Source organism: Anolis sagrei, chromosome X, assembly GCF_037176765.1.
Source record: "Anolis sagrei isolate rAnoSag1 chromosome X, rAnoSag1.mat, whole genome shotgun sequence".
NCBI classification, from domain to species: domain Eukaryota; kingdom Metazoa; phylum Chordata; class Lepidosauria; order Squamata; family Dactyloidae; genus Anolis; species Anolis sagrei.
The window spans coordinates 68,147,314-68,166,323 of NC_090034.1; the positions used below are offsets into that span (position 1 = coordinate 68,147,314).

The 19,010-nt window shown below is 42.7% G+C and overlaps 1 protein-coding gene across 1 annotated transcript in view; it reads left to right on the forward strand.

The window, feature by feature from the left end:
• CXH1orf94 (chromosome X C1orf94 homolog) overlaps positions 1–17,169 on the forward strand; it is a 66,073-nt gene extending 48,904 nt beyond the window's left edge. The window contains exons 5-6 of the mRNA XM_060784596.2: positions 15,450–15,634; positions 17,112–17,169. Coding sequence (XP_060640579.2) covers positions 15,450–15,634; positions 17,112–17,169 — 243 coding nt within the window. The remainder of the gene's footprint in view (positions 1–15,449; positions 15,635–17,111) is intronic.
• Positions 17,170–19,010: the final 1,841 nt, after the last annotated feature.

Consider the following 19,010-nt stretch of genomic DNA (forward strand, 5'->3'; position numbering starts at 1 on the left):
ACTCTGGGCCAGAGTGAAGAGAGAGGGGGCTAGGGGACAGTTCCACCTTGTTTCCTGTGCTATGTTAATAATATAATATAATGTAATGTAATATAACATATTGTATACACATATAATATTTATAATATTAAAATGTAATGCAATATAATACTAATAATAATATGATATTATAATTATATATTTATATTACATGTAATATTACTAATAATATTACAATATAATGGTATAATACAGTATAGTAATAATTAATACTGATATAGTACTATGTTAATGATATAATGTATTGTATGTGTATATATATATATATATATATATCTATATCTTGTAAGCTGCTTTGAGTCCCCTTTGGGGTGAGAAGGGCAGCAAAGAAATGTCACAGATAAATAAATAAATATCCTGGTTGGTGGGCTATAGGGGCTATCATGGAATCATAGAGTTGGAAGGAATAGGGGATATACCCTGATTCTTGCTGGTCGCACAGGTATTCCATCACAACATCACTAATAGTGCTCATGGTAGTAGTAATTTTTTATTTATTATCCCTTAGGCCATATCACAATACCAAACCAAACAAAAAGGCTTGGTAAAACTTGAAGTGCTTGTGATTGCCAGAAGATTGAACAAGCAGTTGGGAGCTACTTTGATTTATGTCAATAGAGGGCAAGGAGAGGGTCCAGCAAGACCCCACCTTTCATTGGTTCCAGTGGACCTTTACCTTGTCCTATGCCACTGTAACATCTCCCTGAAGAAATGTGGCATTATAGCAAATGTATTGCTGAGGGCTTTCATGGCCAGAATCACTGGGTTGTTGTGAGTTTTCTGGGCTGTATGGCCATGTTCCAGAAGCATTATCTCCTGACATTTTACCTGCATCTATGGCAGGCATCCCAGAGGTTGTGAGGTCTGTTGGAAACTAGGAAAATGGGATTTACCAGTATTAAAAAAATCTAAAATCATAACAGTAAATAAAGAACAGTAAAAAACAGTAAAAACAGGCAAATTCAAGACACAAAACCAATCATGGCCAGCTAATCACCTCCCAACAAAGGTTTCCCCCAGATTTATTTCTCGTGTCAGGGCAGCCAGTCAATTATATTACATTTCTAACAGAACAAAGCAAACAAACAGAGAAAATACAAAATGTGTGAGTTTGGTATTTGATTAAATGTCCTTTGTCCAGTATCTGGCCACTTGGAGTGCTCCTGGTGTTGCTGCAAGAAGGTCCTCCATTGTGCATGTGGCAGGGCTCAGGGTGCATTGCAGCAGGTGGTCTGTGGTTTGGTCTTCTCCGCACTCGCATGTCGAGGATTCCACATTGTTGCCCCATTTCTGAAGGTTGGCTCTGCATCTCGTGATGCCAGAGCACAGTCTGTTCAGCACCTTCCAAGTCGCCCAGTCCTCTGTGTGCCCAGGGGGGAGTCCCTCATTTGTTATCAGCCATTGGTTGAGGTTCTGAGTTTGAGCCTGCCACTTTTGGACTCTCGCTTGCTGAGGCGTTCCAGCGAGTGTCTCTGTAGATCTTAGAAAACTATGTCTGGATTTAAGTAGTTGACGTGCTGGCTGATACCCAAACAGGGGATGAGCTGGAGATGTCTCTGCCTTGGTCCTTTCACTATTGGCTGCCACTTCCCGGTGGATGTCAGTTGGTGCAATTTCTCCAGTGGTGTAGGGAGCAGACACCCCGTGATAATGCGGCATGTCTCATTCAGAGCCACATCCACTGTTTTAGTGTGGTGAGATGTGTTCCACACTGGGCATGCATAGTCCGCAGCGGAGTAGCACAGCGCAAGGGCAGATGTCTTCACTGTATCTGGTTGTGATCCCCAGGTTGTGCCAGTCAGCTTTCGTATGATATTGTTTCTAGCACCCACTTTTTGCTTGCTGTTCAGGCAATGCTTCTTGTAGGTAAGAGCACGGTCCAGAGTGACTGTCAGGTATTTGGGCGCGCTGCAATGCTCCAGTGGGATTCCTTCCCAGGTGAGCTCGGGATGCTTCTCTGTTCTTGAGACAAAAGTCACATGTCTGTGTTTTAGATGGGTTGGGGATCCCCCAGATGGTAAGAAGCCAGACCTTGAAACTGCTAGGCCATCAAATTCTAATCAAGGCGACCAATTGAAACAATCACACCTACATAGGGACCACCAAACGCAGCATTGCCCAAACACGAATCAATGAACATGAAAGGCACTGCAGATTAATTCAACCAGAGAAGTCAGCCATAGCAGAGCACCTGATGAACCAGCCTGGACACAGCATTTTATTTGAGAACACAGAAATGCTGGACCACTCTCACAACCACCATGTCAGACTACACAGCCATTGAAATCCACAAGCATGTGGACAATTACAACAGAAAGGAAGAAACAATGAGAATGAACAAAATCAGTGGCTACCAGGATTTAAATACTCTAAAATCATAAAGACAGAGGAGCTCCAGACAAGAAACAATCAGGGACAGCTAATCACATCTCAACAAAGGATTCCCCCAGGCAGTAGGAAGCCAGACCTTGAGAACTGCTAGGCCATCAAATGCTAATCAAAGTGGCCAAGAGTTCTTTCTCACACCCTGGACATTCCACAGATGCATAAACCCAATTTTCCTAGTTTCCAACAGACCTCACAACCTCTGAGGATGCCTGCTATAGATGCAGGTGAAACATCAGGAGAGAATGCTTCTGGAACATACAGTCTGGAAAACTCACAACAACCCATTATAGCAAATGTTTGCTGGGTGCTCCAGCTTTAGTGGCCAATATAGACTTCCCAGTACTTGGTTGTGCAAATGGCAAATGGCCATCCAGCCTCTGCTTAAAAGCTTCTGAAGAAGGAGCCTCCACCACACTCCGGGGCAGAGAGTTCCACTGCTGAACGGCTCTCACAGTCAGGAAGTTCTTCCTCATGTTCAGATGGAATCTACAAGAGAGGAGATTCCATCTGAACATTAGGAAGAACTTCCTGACTGTGAGAGCCGTTCAGCAGTGGAACTCTCTGCCCCGGAGTGTGGTGGAGGCTCCTTCTTTGGAAGCTTTTAAACAGAGGCTGGATGGCCATTTGTCAGGGGTGATTTGAATGCAATATTCCTGCTTCTTGGCAGGGGGTTGGACTGGATGGCCCATGAGGTCTCTTCCAGCTCTTTGATTCTATGATTCTATGATTCTATGTACAACTAAGTAGAATGTTGACAATTCTTTCGTAAGTTGTCAGTTTGATTGGATTTTTCAATTTTTGAGACAAGCATGAATTTAAGCATGTTGATAACAATACCTGTGAGGCTAACACACTAGCCTAACAAACTAATTGGGCTAATTGTGAAGGGAGTGGGATTCAGGATTTTTGAAAATAAATTAAACACATAGAGGCTTAAAAAAACGAAAGAGAAGAGGAATGAAAGAATCAACATCCCAAACCCTTTATTAAACAAAGGGCCAGGAAAGTAAATAGCACAAATGACATTTGTCAACAATAAATAAAGAGAAGAAGAGATGCCTAAACTAATACGATGGAGGGAGGAGAACAAATCTAACAAAGCAAACTCATGCAGATCCACAAACTGTCAAATCAATGCCAACCAATAAAAAAGATGAAAGATTAAGAGAGAGAAAATAATTGAAAAGAAAAATGAAACTCCAAAATGTCACACAATTATCTAAAAAGGTAAGGCCAAAGTCCTAAATTATTAGTTTAGTGTTTCTTGAAATAGTTGACTGTAATGAAAAAAAGCATAAAGCAGCAGGGATGCAAAGACATATGCAATGACAATGGCGCGATACAATTCTGCCCCACAAACACTAGGAAGATAAAATAATATTTTAAAATATTCATAAATATTTGTTTGTTTGTGTGCCTCCTGGTGGCACAGCACTGAGCTGCTGGACTTGCTGACCAAAAGGTTGGTGGTTCGAATCTGGGGAACAGGGTGAACACCCGCTGTTAGCCCCAGCTTCTGCCAACCTAGCAGTTTGAAAATGTGCAAATGTGAGTAGATCAATAGGTACCTCTTCTGGGAGAAGGTAACGGCACTCCATGCAGTCGTGACCTTGGAGGTGTCTATGGACAACACCGGCACTTCGGCTTAGAAGTAGAAATGAGCACCACCCCCCAGAGTCGGACATGACTAGACTTAATGTCAGGGGAACCCTTTACCTTTTATTTATTATTTATTATTTATTTACAGCTTTTATATTCCGCCCTTCTCACCCCGCAGGGGACTCAGGGCGGATTACAGTGTATACATATATGGCACCGGGATTGTGGCGCAGCTGGCTGAGTGTCAGCTGCATTAAGATCACTCAGATCAAAAGGTCATGAGTTCGAAACCAGCACGGGCTGGAGTGGGTGTCCAGTCATTGTGTAGCCCATTGTCGACCTTTGCAACCCGAAAGACAGTTGCATCTGTCAAGTAGGAAAATAAGGTACCACCTTGTGTGGGAGGCTAAATTTAACTAATTTATGAGGCCATAAAGAAAAAAGACTCCGGGGAATGTGGAATGCGGAAGAACTTCATCGGTGTCGTTGATGGACGATGAAAAGCAGCAGCTCCCCTGGCGGCCAGAAAAAAAAGTTAAATAGCCTCGGTGTATTTGTCTATTAAACGTTGTTTGTCAAACTGGCATTGAATGTTTGCCATATATATGTTTACTGTAATCCGCCCTGAGTCCCCTGCGGGGTGAGAAGGGCGGAATATAAGAACTGTAAATAAATAAATAAATAAATAAATAAATAAATAAATAAACATTCAATGCCAATTTTTGAAATACAAACATATACAGACATACACAGAGGCTAACTTTTTTCTGGCTGCCAGGGGAGCTGTAGCTTTCCTCATCCATCTGCGACGCTGATGAAGCACTTCCGCATTCCCCGCATGCTTCCCCGCTGGAATGCTTTGCTGGAGTCTTCTTTATTGCTTCATAAATCAGTTAATTTAGCCTCCCCACACTTTTTAAGGTGGTACCTAATTTGAACTGTGGTGTTGGAGGAAAGTTCTGAGAGTGCCTTGGACTGCGAGAAGATCCAACCAGTCCATCCTCCAAGAAATAAAGCCCGACTGCTCATTGGAGGGAAGGATACTAGAGACAAAGTTGAAGTACTTTGGCCACATCTTGAGGAGACAGCAAAGCCTAGAGAAGACAATTATGCTGGGGAAAGTGGAAGGCAAAAGGAAGAGGGGGCGACCAAGGGCAAGATGGATGGATGGCATCCTTGAAGTGACTGGACTGACCTTGAAGGAGCTGGGAGTGTTGACGGCCGACAGGGAGCTCTGGCGTGGGCTGGTCCATGAGGTCACGAAGAGTCGGAGACGACTGAACGAATGAACAACAACAACAACCTAATTTTCCTACTTGACAGATGCAACTGTCTTTCGGGTTGCAAAGGTCGACAACAGGCTGCACACAATTGGTTGGAAACCCACTCCAACCCAGGCTGGCTTCGAACTCATGACCTTTTGGTCAGAGTGATCTTAATGCAGCTGATTTGCTTGTTTGTTTTAACTATTCAGACACCCTGAGGAGAAGAATTGAGGACCCCCTGAAGATAAGGACAGGACTGAAGAGAACCTTCACAGTTCAGAACTTATCCGGGGGGAAATTCACACATTATTGTTTTTTGTGTGTGCAGAAAACAGTTGCTTCCTGCTCAGAAAATGCTGCAATAAGGGACTTATTTTGCACAAAAAGTCTCACACAGTTGTTTGCAGATAAAGCATAGTTTTCTGTAGTTAGGTGGAATATGTTGAGTTTGGAGTGAGGAGACTATATCATTAGTAGCCTTCTCTGCCAAAGAGTGTGTCTTGTAACAGTTCCACCTGGATTCAGCAGTACATCCACCTAAGTTCTACGTATTAGAAGCATCTTGTTCATGACCTGTTCTTTAGTCATTAGTGCTCTTTTGCCTTTTAGCTCTCTAGTGCAGTGTTTCTCAACCTGGGAGTCGGGACCCCGGAGAGGGGGGGGGTCACAAGGGGGTTTCAGAGGGGTCACAAAAGACCATCAGAAAACACATATTTCTGATGGTTTTAGGAACTCCCTTGACAGACAAGGCTGTAGAGCTCTCCGCCTGTCCTTCTCTTCCTCCCACCAAAAGCCCTCCTTATGCGCTTTGGATGTAGGTGAACTACAACTCCAAAACTCAAATTCAATGCCTACCAAACCCTTCCAGTATTTTCTGTTGGTTGTAGGAGTTCTGTGTGCTAAGTTTGTTTCAATTCCATTGTTGGTGGAGTTCAGAATGCCCTTTGATTGTAGGTGAACTATAAATCCCACCAACTACAACTCCCAAATGTCAAGGCTATTTCCCCCAAACTTCACCAGTCTTCACATTTGGGCATATTGAGTATTTGTGCCAAGTTTGGTCCAGATCCATCATTGTTTGAGTTCACAGTGCTCTCTGGATATAGGTGAACCACAACTCCAAAACTCAAGGTCAATGCCTACCAAACCCTTCCACTATTTTCTGTTAGTCATGAGAGTTCTGTGTGCCAACTTTGGTTCAATTCCATTGTTGGTGGAGTTCCGAGTGCTCTTTGATTGTGGGTGAACTCTAAATTTATTCATTGGTTCATTTATTTACAACATTTCTACCCGCTCTTCTCAACCCCCCTGGGGGGAGGGGGATTCAGAGCAGCTTACACTGTCAACAATTCGATGCTGCAGATACATCAAATAACAGCAATATGAAACAATAAATAGAATAATATATTTCTTTATTACTTATATATTTACCATATATATTTACCGCCCATCTCAACCCGGAGGCGACTTGAGGCGGTTTACAGTCAGCAGTCAATGCCCCCAAATAACATAAATTACAGTTAAAAGCATTACATATAATATAAACCATATAAAAGCAATAAAACAAGAAAAACCATAAAACACAAGTCCTCAGCGTCTCATCACTAAAATCATTTTTCCGTATCATCGTCAAATCGTTCAGTGGATCTCAATTAGTCTGTTACACTGCGTCTGCAAATGCCTGCTCAAACAGCCAGGTTTTGACAAAATATTAGGAGGGAGGGGGCTGATCTAATATCCCTAGAGAGGGCATTCCATAGCCGAGGGGCCACTGCTGAGAAGGCCCTGTCTCTCGTTCCTGCCAATCGCATCTGCTATGGGAGTGGGACTGAGAGCAGGGGCTCACCAAATTATCTTAATAGGGAGATATGCATTCGGACAGGTAAACTGAGCTGGAACCGTTTAGATTAAAAACAACTAAACATTATTATCACAGTTATATAGTCATTTTCATTATTATCACAGTCATATAGTCCAGTTTGATGTCCAAAGTGCTATCATGCCTGCTGGCCAAAGGCCTGGTTCCAAAACCATGATTTCAGGTTTTTTTTCCTAAAGGAAAGGAGAAAAGAAACTGACCTGATCTTGCTGGGGAGTAAATTCCACAGACTGGGGGTCACTACCGAGAAGCCCCTGTCCCTCGTCCCCACTAGACACGCTTGTGAAGCTGGTGGGACCGAGAGCAGGGCCTCCCCAGTTGATCTTAAACTATGAGGTTGAACATAGAAGGACATACGTTCGGACAAGTAAGCTGGGCCAGAGCCATAGAGGGTTTTATAGGCCAAGACCAGCACTTTGAATTGTGCTCGGAAAGGGACTGGCAGCCAGTGTAGTTGACATAACAAGGGGGTGGTATGCTCCCTGTATGGTGCAACTACAGCTCCCAGCAACTACAACTCCCAAATGACAAAATCAATCCCCCTCCCCAAACCCCACCAGTATTCAAATGTGGGTATATTGGTTATTTCTGCCAAATTTGGTCCAGTGAATGAAAATACATCCTGCATATCAGATACTTACATTACAATTCATAACAGTAACCACAATACAGTTATGAAGTAGCAATAAAATAATGTTATGGTTGAGGGTCACGACAACATGAGGAACTGTTTTAAGTGGTCATGGCATTAGTAACTTTGAGAACCACTGCTCTAGTGGGATGGATTCGGGCACTGTGTCTCTGATATTGCAGTGGAGCTTCTCAGCCCTCAACTGGTGGGAGAAAGCCTTATGTCCTAATATATTCCTGCTCTAGAAGCCTCCCATTCCGGCCTAAGACAAATGAGTTTGGGAAGAAAATCCACCTGGTCTGCATCTTGTAGTGAAATAAGAGCTTCTATTTTAAGCTACTTTGAAAAGAAAGGTGAATGTGTTGGATGGGCTGCAAGAAGATGAACAGTGACAATGAAAGGCATAGGGCATAAGACGGAGTTGTGTTTGCTGTCCCCAAGAAAGATGCAATGTGGCCTGGATTCCTTACCTGTCAACACAGAAGATTAGTTTGGCCCTAACAAAGACCTGAGCGTGGAGGCTTCCATCATATGGTGAGCAGGGGGAAAAATAAAACATATTAATGAGATGAGGAGATATAGCATGGCCAGCTGGAGAAGATGTGGATTTTTTTTAAGAGCTAGAAACAATATGGGCTGCAGAATTGTGTGCTACAATAGGGCAAGGGAGCCTGATACAAAATATTCTCTTACTAGCTGTACCCGCTACACGTTTATGTGGCCAACCTTCCCTCCCTCTTTCTCTCCTTCCTTCCCTCTTTCCTTCCTTTCCTCTTTTTCTTTCCCTATTTGTCTTCTTTCTTCCATCTCTACCTGTTTCTTTCCTCCCTTTCTTTGCTCTTTGGTTACTATTGTTTTGTTACATCCTTCCTTCTCCCCTTCCTTCCTTCCTTCCTTCCTTCCTTCCTTCCTTCCTTCCTTCCTTCCCTATCTTTCGTTCCTTCTCTCCTTCCTTCTCTCTCTTTTTCCTATCACTTTTTTATTTCCTTCTCTCCTTCCTTGCTTCTCAACCTTCCTTTCCTTCCTTCCTTCCTTCCTTCCTTCCTTCCTTCCTTCCTTCCTTCCTTCCTTCCCTACCTTTCGTTCCTTCTCTTCTTCCTTCTCTCTCTTTTTCCTATCACTTTTTTATTTCCTTCTCTTTTTCCTTCCTTCCCTACCTTTCCTTCCTTCCTTCCTTCCTTCCTTCCTTCCTTCCTTCCCTATCTTTCGTTCCTTCTCTCCTTCCGTCTCTCTCTTTTTCCTATCACTTTTTTATTTCCTTCTCTCCTTCCTTGCTTCTCTACCTTTCCTTCCTTCCTTCCTTCCTTCCTTCCTTCCTTCCTTCCTTCCTTCCTTCCTTTTTCCCCTCCCCCCTTCTCTCCTTCCTTCCTTCTTTCCCTCCTTCATTCCTTCCCTCTTTCTCTCCTTCTCTTGTTACTTCTTGACTGTCCCTTCCATTTAATATTGTATTTATATCTTACATAGAAAGAAGGAAGGAAGGAGGGACAGGAAGGAAGGAAAAAGAAAGGGAGGGAAGGAGGGAAAGAAGGAAAGAAAGCATGACACTTTGGAAAATAATTGGTATTCAGTTTTACATTTACATTATTACATTTCTTTAGGTCTGTTCTTATGCCCTTCCACAAACACCAGTATCACCTTTCGTCCATGTCCCAGCATTATTTCCAATTTTAAATCTACATTTGGCCTTCCCACTGTTTTTAATTGTGTGTTGTCTTATTGATAATGTTGTGTATTTTATTGTCTATGTTTTTTAATTGCTTGTATTGTTGTTATTATTGCTTGTATTGTTGTGTTTGGGCTTGGACTCATGTAAGCCACACCAAGTCCCTTGGGGAGATGGTAGTGAGGTACAAATAAAGTGTTATTATTATTATTATTCACACCATTTGGAATAATCATAACCTTTTATAAAAATATGATCTTCCTGAGAAGCGCTAAAAAGTCATTTGAATTAATCTTCTCTCTAATAAATGTGTCCAGAGGGGAGCCGACTAAAATGATCAAGGGTCTGGAGAACAAGATCTATGAGGAGTGGCTTAAAGAGCTGGGCATGTTTAGCCTGTAGAAGGCTGAGAGGGGACATGATGAGGGCCATCTATAAAGATGTGAGGGTAGTCATAGGGAGGAGGGAGCAAGCTTCTTTTCTGCTGCCCTGCAGACTAAAACGCAGAACAATGGCTTCAAACTACAGGAAAGGAGATTCCACCTGAACATTAGGAAGAACTTCCTAACTGTGAGAGCTGTCCAGCACTGGAACTCTCTCTCTTTGCTCCAGAGTGTGGTGGAGGCTCTTTCTTTGGAGGCTTTTAAACAGAGGCTGGATGGCCATCTGCCATGAGTGTTTTGAATGCGATTTTCCTGCTTCTTGGCAGAATGGGGTTAGAATGGATGGCCTACGAGGTCTCTTCCAACTCAATTATTCTATGATTCTATGATTCTGTAGTGATAAATATCCACTAGTATTCATGCAAGGCAAATTAGGTTTCTCAGATGCTAGACTGATATACCTGGTTATCTTTTTTAACTGTTAGGAACAAAGATTATACCAATTCACAAAATATATAGCAGATCTTCAGAAGTGTAATTTCAGCTGCTCAAAAACATCTACTCTCGTCTAAAATATATTTGGTTTTAAATCTTGCTCTCAAGACACAAAAATAAGTAGTCTTCATTAAAAAAACTAACATAGTTGGTTTACTTACAGACTTCATGTATTCAGCATATAGGTACATTGCTTATCAGTTGAAAGTTTAAACAGTAACTTGTCTGTCATATGTCTAATGTGTACTCTTTTAATGCTAACTGAACACAACCTAAACACAACAGACTATATAATACCAACTTCTAAAAATGGAGTCTCAGTCTGAATAGTCCCAGATCTGATCAAGTGGTTTGCAGGCCCTCCCACAACCTTAAGCAAGATAGTTAAGGGGAAACTACTAGGGCTGGGCAACCATGGAAAAATTTGTTTCTAAACTCGATTCGTTTTTTGGGTTTTTTTGCATTTCGATATTTAAAAGAATTCCGAAATTTTTCTTTAAAAAAGTTTGATATTTACGAAGTTTCGTAAATTACGAAACGATTTCGAAACGATTTCGAAACGAATACGAATCGATTCGTTAATGGCGGACGCGACCGCGCAATACGCTAAAAAACCTCCATATGGGACAGGGGGAACTTTTGAAGCTTCCCTCTCCCTCTGTTGTTGACTGTTGGTGTGATATTTATAAATTTTTTTCACAGATTAAACAAACAACAGCTATAAAACTTGCCCCAGACATGCGGAAATAATAACGAAACGATTTCGAAACGATTTCGAAACGAATATGGAACGAATACGAATCAATTCGTTTTGTTTTTTAGATGCTCCTGAATGGTTCAAAATCGCTTCGTTATCAAAAAAAATAACGAATTTTTAACGAATTACGAAATTACGAAACGAAACCGCCCAGCCCTAGAAACTACATACAGCTATCTATCTATCTATCTATCTATCTATCTATCTATCTATCTCTATCTATCTATCTATCTCTATCCACATACAGCAACGGCTCCCAAAGTGACCCATTTAAAGTGGAATCGGGTGTCAAACAGGGATGTGTTATTGCCCCAACACTATTCTCCATCTTCATCGCTATGATACTTCACATTGTTGATGGGAAGCTTCCCACCGGAGTGGATATCATCTATCGGACAGATGGCAAGCAGTTTAACCTAAGCAGACTGAAAGCCAAAACCAAAGTTACAACAACATCTGTTATAGAACTCCAGTATGCCGATGACAATGTCGTCTGTGCGCATACAGAAGAAGATCTACAAGCCACTCTAAACACCTTCGCAGAAGCATACATGAAGCTTGGCCTGTCACTGAACATCGAGAAAACCAAAGTGCTGTTCCAGCAGTCACCAGCCATCCCCTCCCCAATGCCAGAGATACAGCTTAATGGTGTAACATTAGAAAATGTTGACCATTTCCGCTACCTTGGCAGCCACCTCTCCACCAAAGTCAACATCGACACCAAAATACAACACCGCCTGAGCTCTGCAAGTGCAGCATTTTCCTGAATGAAGCAGAGAGTGTTTGAGGACCGGGACATCCATAGGGATACCAAGGTGCTTGTCTATAAAGCTATTGTCCTCCCAACCCTGCTATATTCCTGTGAGACGTGGACTGTCTACAGACGTCACATGCAACTCCTGGAACGATTCCATCAGCGCTGTCTCCAGAAAATCCTCCAAATCTCTTGGGAAGACAAGCAGACAAACGTCAGTGTGCTGGAAGAAGCAAAGACCACCAGCATTGAAGCGATGGTCCTCCAACATCAACACCATGAACATGTAGCCCAAACTCTGCCAATGTCCTCACCAAACACTATGGCCCACCACCCAAGAAATGCTTTCATTTGGGGAGAATTTCATCCTAGATTTGATGTATTTCCTCTACCACATGCAGGCATCCCAGAGTTCCTTGTGTGGAATTTGCATGGCCCCACCCACTGCCTCTCCCTTAACCCTTTCCTATGGCACACAGCAAACAGAGATGAATTGATCAGCAACTGAATGGAGTGTAGAAATCTGACAATGGTCCGGGACCAAACTTGGCACAGAGAACCTGCTTGACCAACTGAATACACTGCAGGGGTTATAGGAAAATGACCTTGATTTTGGGAGGTGTGGTTCACCTGCATCCAGAGAGCACTCAACCCAGCTGACAACAGATCTGGACCACACTTGGCACGCAAACACAACATGGCTAACTGTAAATACTGTCAGGATTTGGGGGTGACTGGCATTGGCATATGGGAGTTGTCGTTCACCTTTATCCAGAGAGCACTGAACCCATCTGACGACAGATCTGGACCAAACTTGGTGCACACACTCAACATGGCAAACTGTGCATACAGGCCTGGTTTGGGGAGGATTGACCAATAATTCACTCACATCAATTATGTATTTTCTAATGGGAACATTCATAAAAATGAAATCAAAGACTGCCTTTTTCCTAATAAATAGTGTTACTATTTAACTAAATGATATTACCTAACATCCCAAAACAAACAATGCCTTTTTCAAATAACCCAGGCACCGCCGGGTACCCAAGCTAGTATATAATATAGTAAGCAATGGTATTCCCCATAGTCACCTACTGATGTGAGAGCTGGACCATAGGGAAGGCTGAGCGAAGGAAGATAGATGCTTTTGAACTGTGGTGTTGGAGGAAAGTTCTGAGAGTGCCTTGGACTGCGAGAAGATCCAACCAGTCCGTACTTCAGGAAATAAAGCCTGACTGCTCATTGGAGGAAAGGATAGTAGAAGCCAAGATGAAGCACTTTGGCCACATCATGAGAAGAAAGGAAAGCTTAGAGAAGACAATGATGCTGGGGAAAATGGAAGGAAAAAGGAAGAGGGGCCGACCAAGGGCAAGATGGATGGATGGGATCCTTGAAGTGACTGGATTGACCTTGAAGGAGCTGGGGGTGGTGACAACTGACAGGGAGCTCTGGCGTGGACTGGTCCATGAAGTTACGAAGAGTCAGAAACGACTGAACGAATGAGCAACAACAAAACAACAAGCAATCTGAATTATATAAATAAAAAATAATTAGTTTAGGAGGCTTGTAGAAGGTTGCACCTTTCTTCCTGGAGAAATAGTATCTCTTCTCCTTGTGCCTCCAACTCCTTTTGTTGCAGGCATTCCAAAAGCGAGAAGCTACATGGTTCAAATGTATCCAGAAATTGTAAATTCTGGTTGAGAACCTCTTCCTTCGCTCGAGAAAGGTGAAATGATAAGATATGCCCCTTGGCATACTTTTGAGTCCTTTCAATTCATGACTTCAAGAATGCAGTCCTTTCATAAAAAGAGGTCATAAAGAGGATTTGTGTTCCTAAGAAATGCCCCTTTTTGCGAAAAGGGGGAATAAGAGTGAGTTGAAAGGGAAGAGAGAAAAGGATAGATGGAAAAGCCTTTTATAAAACAGTTAAAAAGGTGAACAGATGAAGTGGAAATGGATTGAAAGAGTGAAGGGAAGTACTGGCTCTCCAAATGTGTTCAGATTCCAGCAACTTCCAGATTTCATTATTCCATTATAGGTAATGGGATTTGTAGTCTTGAAACACGAAGAAAGGTGAAATGAGATGATAAAATTATCAAATACTGATTTGTTTAATAACTAAGGAAGCTGGTGGGAGCAACTGCATTTTGCCAAGATAATTATTTTGTCCAATTGACACTCCTTGGCTAACTAATAAAGTGTCTCTGTGTTTATTCATTGTGGTTAATAGATTACCTTCATTAGCAATGTCACAAATACTCAGTTTTTATCGCCTCATCTCAGAAAGCATGCTTCGACTGTCTTGACTCATTGTCTTGACTTGGATTAAAATGTGTCCTGACTGTCAAGAAAATGGCCAGCCTCCATGAGCCGCCTGTACGTGTTTAGGGGCCTTTCTTGCAATAAAGAAATAAAAAACAAAGGAAAACTTCCATTTCTAGATGTCCTAGTCATCCGCAGACCAGATCAACAAGCTTGTTTTCTGCTTTCCTGGAGACTAGGATGCGGAACAATGGCGTCAAACTACAAGAAAGGAGATTCCATCTGAACATGAGGAAGAACTTCCTGACTGTGAGAGCCATTCAACAGTGGAGCTCTCTGCCCCGGAGTGTGGTGGAGGCTCCTTCTTTGGAGGTTTTTAAACAGAGGCTAGATGGCCATCTGTCAGGGGTGCTTTGAATGCAATATTTCTGCTTCTTGGCAGAATGGGGTTGGACTGGATGGCCCATGAGATCTCTTCCAACTCTATGATTCTATGATTCTATTCTGGCCACCAGGGGAGCTATTGCTTCACCTTCCATTTGTGACACGGATGAAATGCATCCTCATTCTTTGCATGCTTGCTGGAGATTTTTATGGTGTTGTAAATTAGCCTCCCCACATAAGCGGTACCTAAATTTCCTACTTGACAGATGCAACTGTCTTTTGAGTTGCAAAGGTCAACAGCAAGCTACATAAATTGTGTTTTTTTTGTCGTGTCAGGAGCATCCTGTTGTGAGAGAATTGGCCGTCTGCAAGGACGTTGCCCAGGGGACGCTCGGATGATTTTGATGTTTTATCATCCTTGTGGGAGGCTTCTCTCATGTCCCCACATGAGGAGCTGGAGCTGATAGTGGGAGCTCATCCACCTCTCCCTGGATTCGAACCTGCGACCTGTCGGTCTTCAGTCCTGCTGGCACAGGGCTTTAACCCACTGTGCCACCGGGGGCTCCTACATAAATTGGCTGGAAGCTCACTCTGACTTGGGCTGGCTATGAACTCATGACCTTTTGGTCAGTAGTGATCTTAATGCAGCTGATTCCCACTCAGCTGCACCACAGTCCTGTGTAAATATTTTCCATTGCATTTCCTTAGATGTTTTATTTTATTAATTGATTTTATCCAATTGTCTATTTCTCTCTCGCTGCAACTTAATTCCTCCTTCCAGAAGGTCATCATCTACTTGTGAGCTTCTGAAAGGTATTGATGTAACCATAGTTGGAAACTGGGACTTTTCACCAGAAAAAGCCTTTGGTTTGAATATTGAAGTGCATCCCATCCAGTTGAAAACCTTCCTCAAAACACCTTTAATGTCTCATCTCCTCCACATCCCATAGGTGACGCCATACAACCCTCAGCAAATCTTCCGCTCACCTTACACACCAGTGCTTAGTTACATCCCACTGGTTCAGCCTGGCTACTCCTATCAGCAGAGGAACCCAACCAAGCCATCAAATAATGTGCGGGATCCTCAAGCAATGGCAGGTGATGGGCCCCAGTACCCATTTTCTCCTTCTTATGGGTAAGTGCACTTAGTAGAGGTTCAGGCTAGTATTGATCTAGCGGTTAATCTCTACGAAGAATTCAAAGAGATAACCATGTTGGTCTGAAATATCCACATGCAAAGGGATCTTCTAGCACCTTGGAGAGCGAGAGAAAGTTATTGGTAGCATAAACTTTCATAGATCTAAACTGTGGAATCAATGGCATTTGAAACCACTTTACCTGCCATTGCACAGTGCTATGAAATCATGGGTGTTGTACTTTTTGCAAAGTGGTTAGCTTTGTAAAACTACAACCCCCATGCCCCAGGGGTGATTTGAATGCAATATTCCTGCTTCTTGGCAGGGGGTTGGACTGGATGGCCCATGAGGTCTCTTCCAACTCTTTGATTCTATGATTCTATGCCAAAGAGTGCAGGCATTCCACCAAATGATGCATCCCATGATTTCATAGCATTGCTCCATGGCAGTTAAAGTTCTGTCAAATTGCACTGATTCGACAGCACTGATATACCCATGGTCTACTTCCTCAGGTATACCAGTATCTGAGGCTTCACCTACTTGCATCTGCTAAATCTATCCTGTCTAGGAATTTTCTAGGTCCTCCAGGTCATTCTATGGTATATTATTGTAGTCTCACTGGAGGACCTAGCAAATTCCTAGTAAGGATACTACCCATAATTTCCTTCAACCAGACTACAAAATTGGGTTTGTACTGTATTCTAGAAAGCAGACAAAAAACCATGAAAGGATATGTGATGGAATAAGAGAGATGGAAATGTGTTAAGAATTGTACATAATACATGCTAAATAATGCTAGTATATAACTGAACAATTCCAAAAGATATGACTATTAGCATCAATAACATTTGGAGCCCTATTTTGATTGGGCAGTATTTTAAAAAGTGCCATGGGTTAAACCCTTGTGCCGGCTGAACTGCTGACTTGAAGACCTGAAGGTCGGGGGTTCAAATCCGTGAGATGGGGAGAGCTCCCATCTGTCGGCCCAAACTTCCCATGCAGAGACATGAGAGAAGCCTCCCACAGGATGGTAACACATCCGGGTGTCCCCTGAGCAACGTCCTTGCAGATGGCCAATTCTCTCACACCAGAAGTGACTTGCAGTATATTCTCAAGTCACTTCTGACATGATTTTCAAAAAACAAACATTTTTGTGATAGAGAAATCTAGGTAATCATTTCTAGAGACATAATAAAGTATTTTAGAAAGCACAACTTGAGAGACTGATTCAACTGCACTGAATTTATTGATAGTTTGTTTGATTTCTTGCCCACCTTGAGTGCAATGAACACAAGGCAGTGTACATGGTTTTTTCTCCTCACATTCTCACAACTATTCTATGGTAGGTCAAGCTCATAAATGTGTCCACGGTTTATTGAAATGGTTTGATAATTAGAGGAATATGAAATTTGCTTCTTGGATGATTTTCCAGCTTATTCAATAAGGTTCAGCTTAATCTGTTAGTTTTCCTTTCAGGTTCACATCTACCACGGCAGGACCTGTCAGGACCAATCCTTATTTCTCTTCGAATTGAGGTGGCAACAGTTTTTAAAATCTATCGCTTTTTGTCATTTACTTCAATATTTGAACATCACTGTGAAAACTATGAAATTATCTTCTAAACAATTTACTCTGAAGTCAAGCAAATCAGGTCTGCATTCCTGGGTGTAAATGTGCCATTAAGAGAAAAGTGAGTTAGCAGTTTATTCCCCCCCAAAAAGCAGAATTTTATTTAGTGGCAATGGATGGGACAACTAGAATACTTTTTGTAAAAAAAGGCATTTTTAAAATTCATGTGTGTGAGAGAGATAAAAAAGGAGAGTTTTATTTATGATGAATACCTGTTCTGCTTAAAATTGAATTTTGCTGTAATAAAGATGAGTGATATAGAAGAATTCCTGTTGGAAGTTTTGTTTATTTCTTTTGGAAGTGATAACTCTCTTCAGGACTGAAAAGCAAGATTAACTCGAAGTCTGGTGACATACCTCTGTCCCATCTTTGGCTCTCATATTTCTTATCAGAGGGGAAAATAGAGAAATATATGCACACAGAAGTGTTAGAGCAAGGGCAGAGAAATGATGCAGTATTTCAGTATATTTCTCTATGGTCTGGTAATGTCAGAACCTGCAAGCTCTTCGAACAGATGCTCGCTCACAAAGGGCAATCTTTGGATACAGCATTATTCCATTTTAGCACAGCCACAAGAAAGACAGTTCTAAAGGTTTCCCACCAGCCCCAAACAAACTCAACTTTGTTGAGTTCCAGGGCCAGAGAAGCAGATGGCGGAAACAGAAGAACAGCCTGCCTCAGGGAAGTGTGCTTGCCCCATCCATGTTCAACATCTACACAAATGACCAGCCACTGCCAGAAGGGACAGAGAGCTTCATCTATGCTGATGATCATGCCATTACTGCTCAAGCAGGGAGCTTTGAGATGGTTGAACAGAAGCTCTCCGAAGCTCTAGGTGGTCTTACTGCCTACTACAGGGAAAACCAGCTGATCCTCAACCCATCTAAAACACAGACATGTGCCTTTCACCTTAAGAACAGAGAAGCATCCCGAGCTCTGAGGATCACCTGGGAAGGAATCCCACTGGAGCACAGCCAAATACCTGGGAGTCACTCTGGACCGTGCTCTGACCTACAAGAAGCACTGCCTGAACATCAAGCAAAAATTGGGTGCTAGAAACAATATCATACAAAAGCTGACTGGCACAACCTGGGGATCACAACCAGACACAGTGAAGATATCTGCCCTTGCGCTATGCTACTCTGCTGTTGAGTATGCATGCCCGGTGTGGAACACATCTCACCATGCTAAAACAGTGGATGTGGCTCTTAATGGGACATGCCGCATTATCACGGGGTGTCTGTGCCCTACACCACTGGAGAAATTACACTGCTTAGCCTGTATTGCACCACCTGACATTCGCCGGGAAGTAGCAGCCAATAGTGAAAGGATCAAGGCAGAGACATTTCCAGCTGATCCCCTGTTTGGGTATCAGCCAGCACGTCAACGACTTAAATCTAGAAATAGTTTTCTAAGATCTACAGAGACACTCGCTGGAACACCCCAGCAAGCGAGAGTCCAAAAGTGGCAGGCTCAAACTCAGAACCTCAATCAATGGCTGATACCAAATGAGAGACTCCCTCCTGGGCACACAGAAAACTAGGCAACTTGGAAGGCGCTGAACAGACTGCACTCTGGCACCACGAGATGCAGAGCCATTCTTAAGAAATGGAGCTACAAAGTGGAATCGACGACATGCGATTGCGGAGAAGAGCAAACTACAGACCACCTGCTGCAATGCAACCTGAGCCCTGCTACATGCACAATGGAGGACCTTCTTGCGGCAACACCAGAGGCACAACCTTG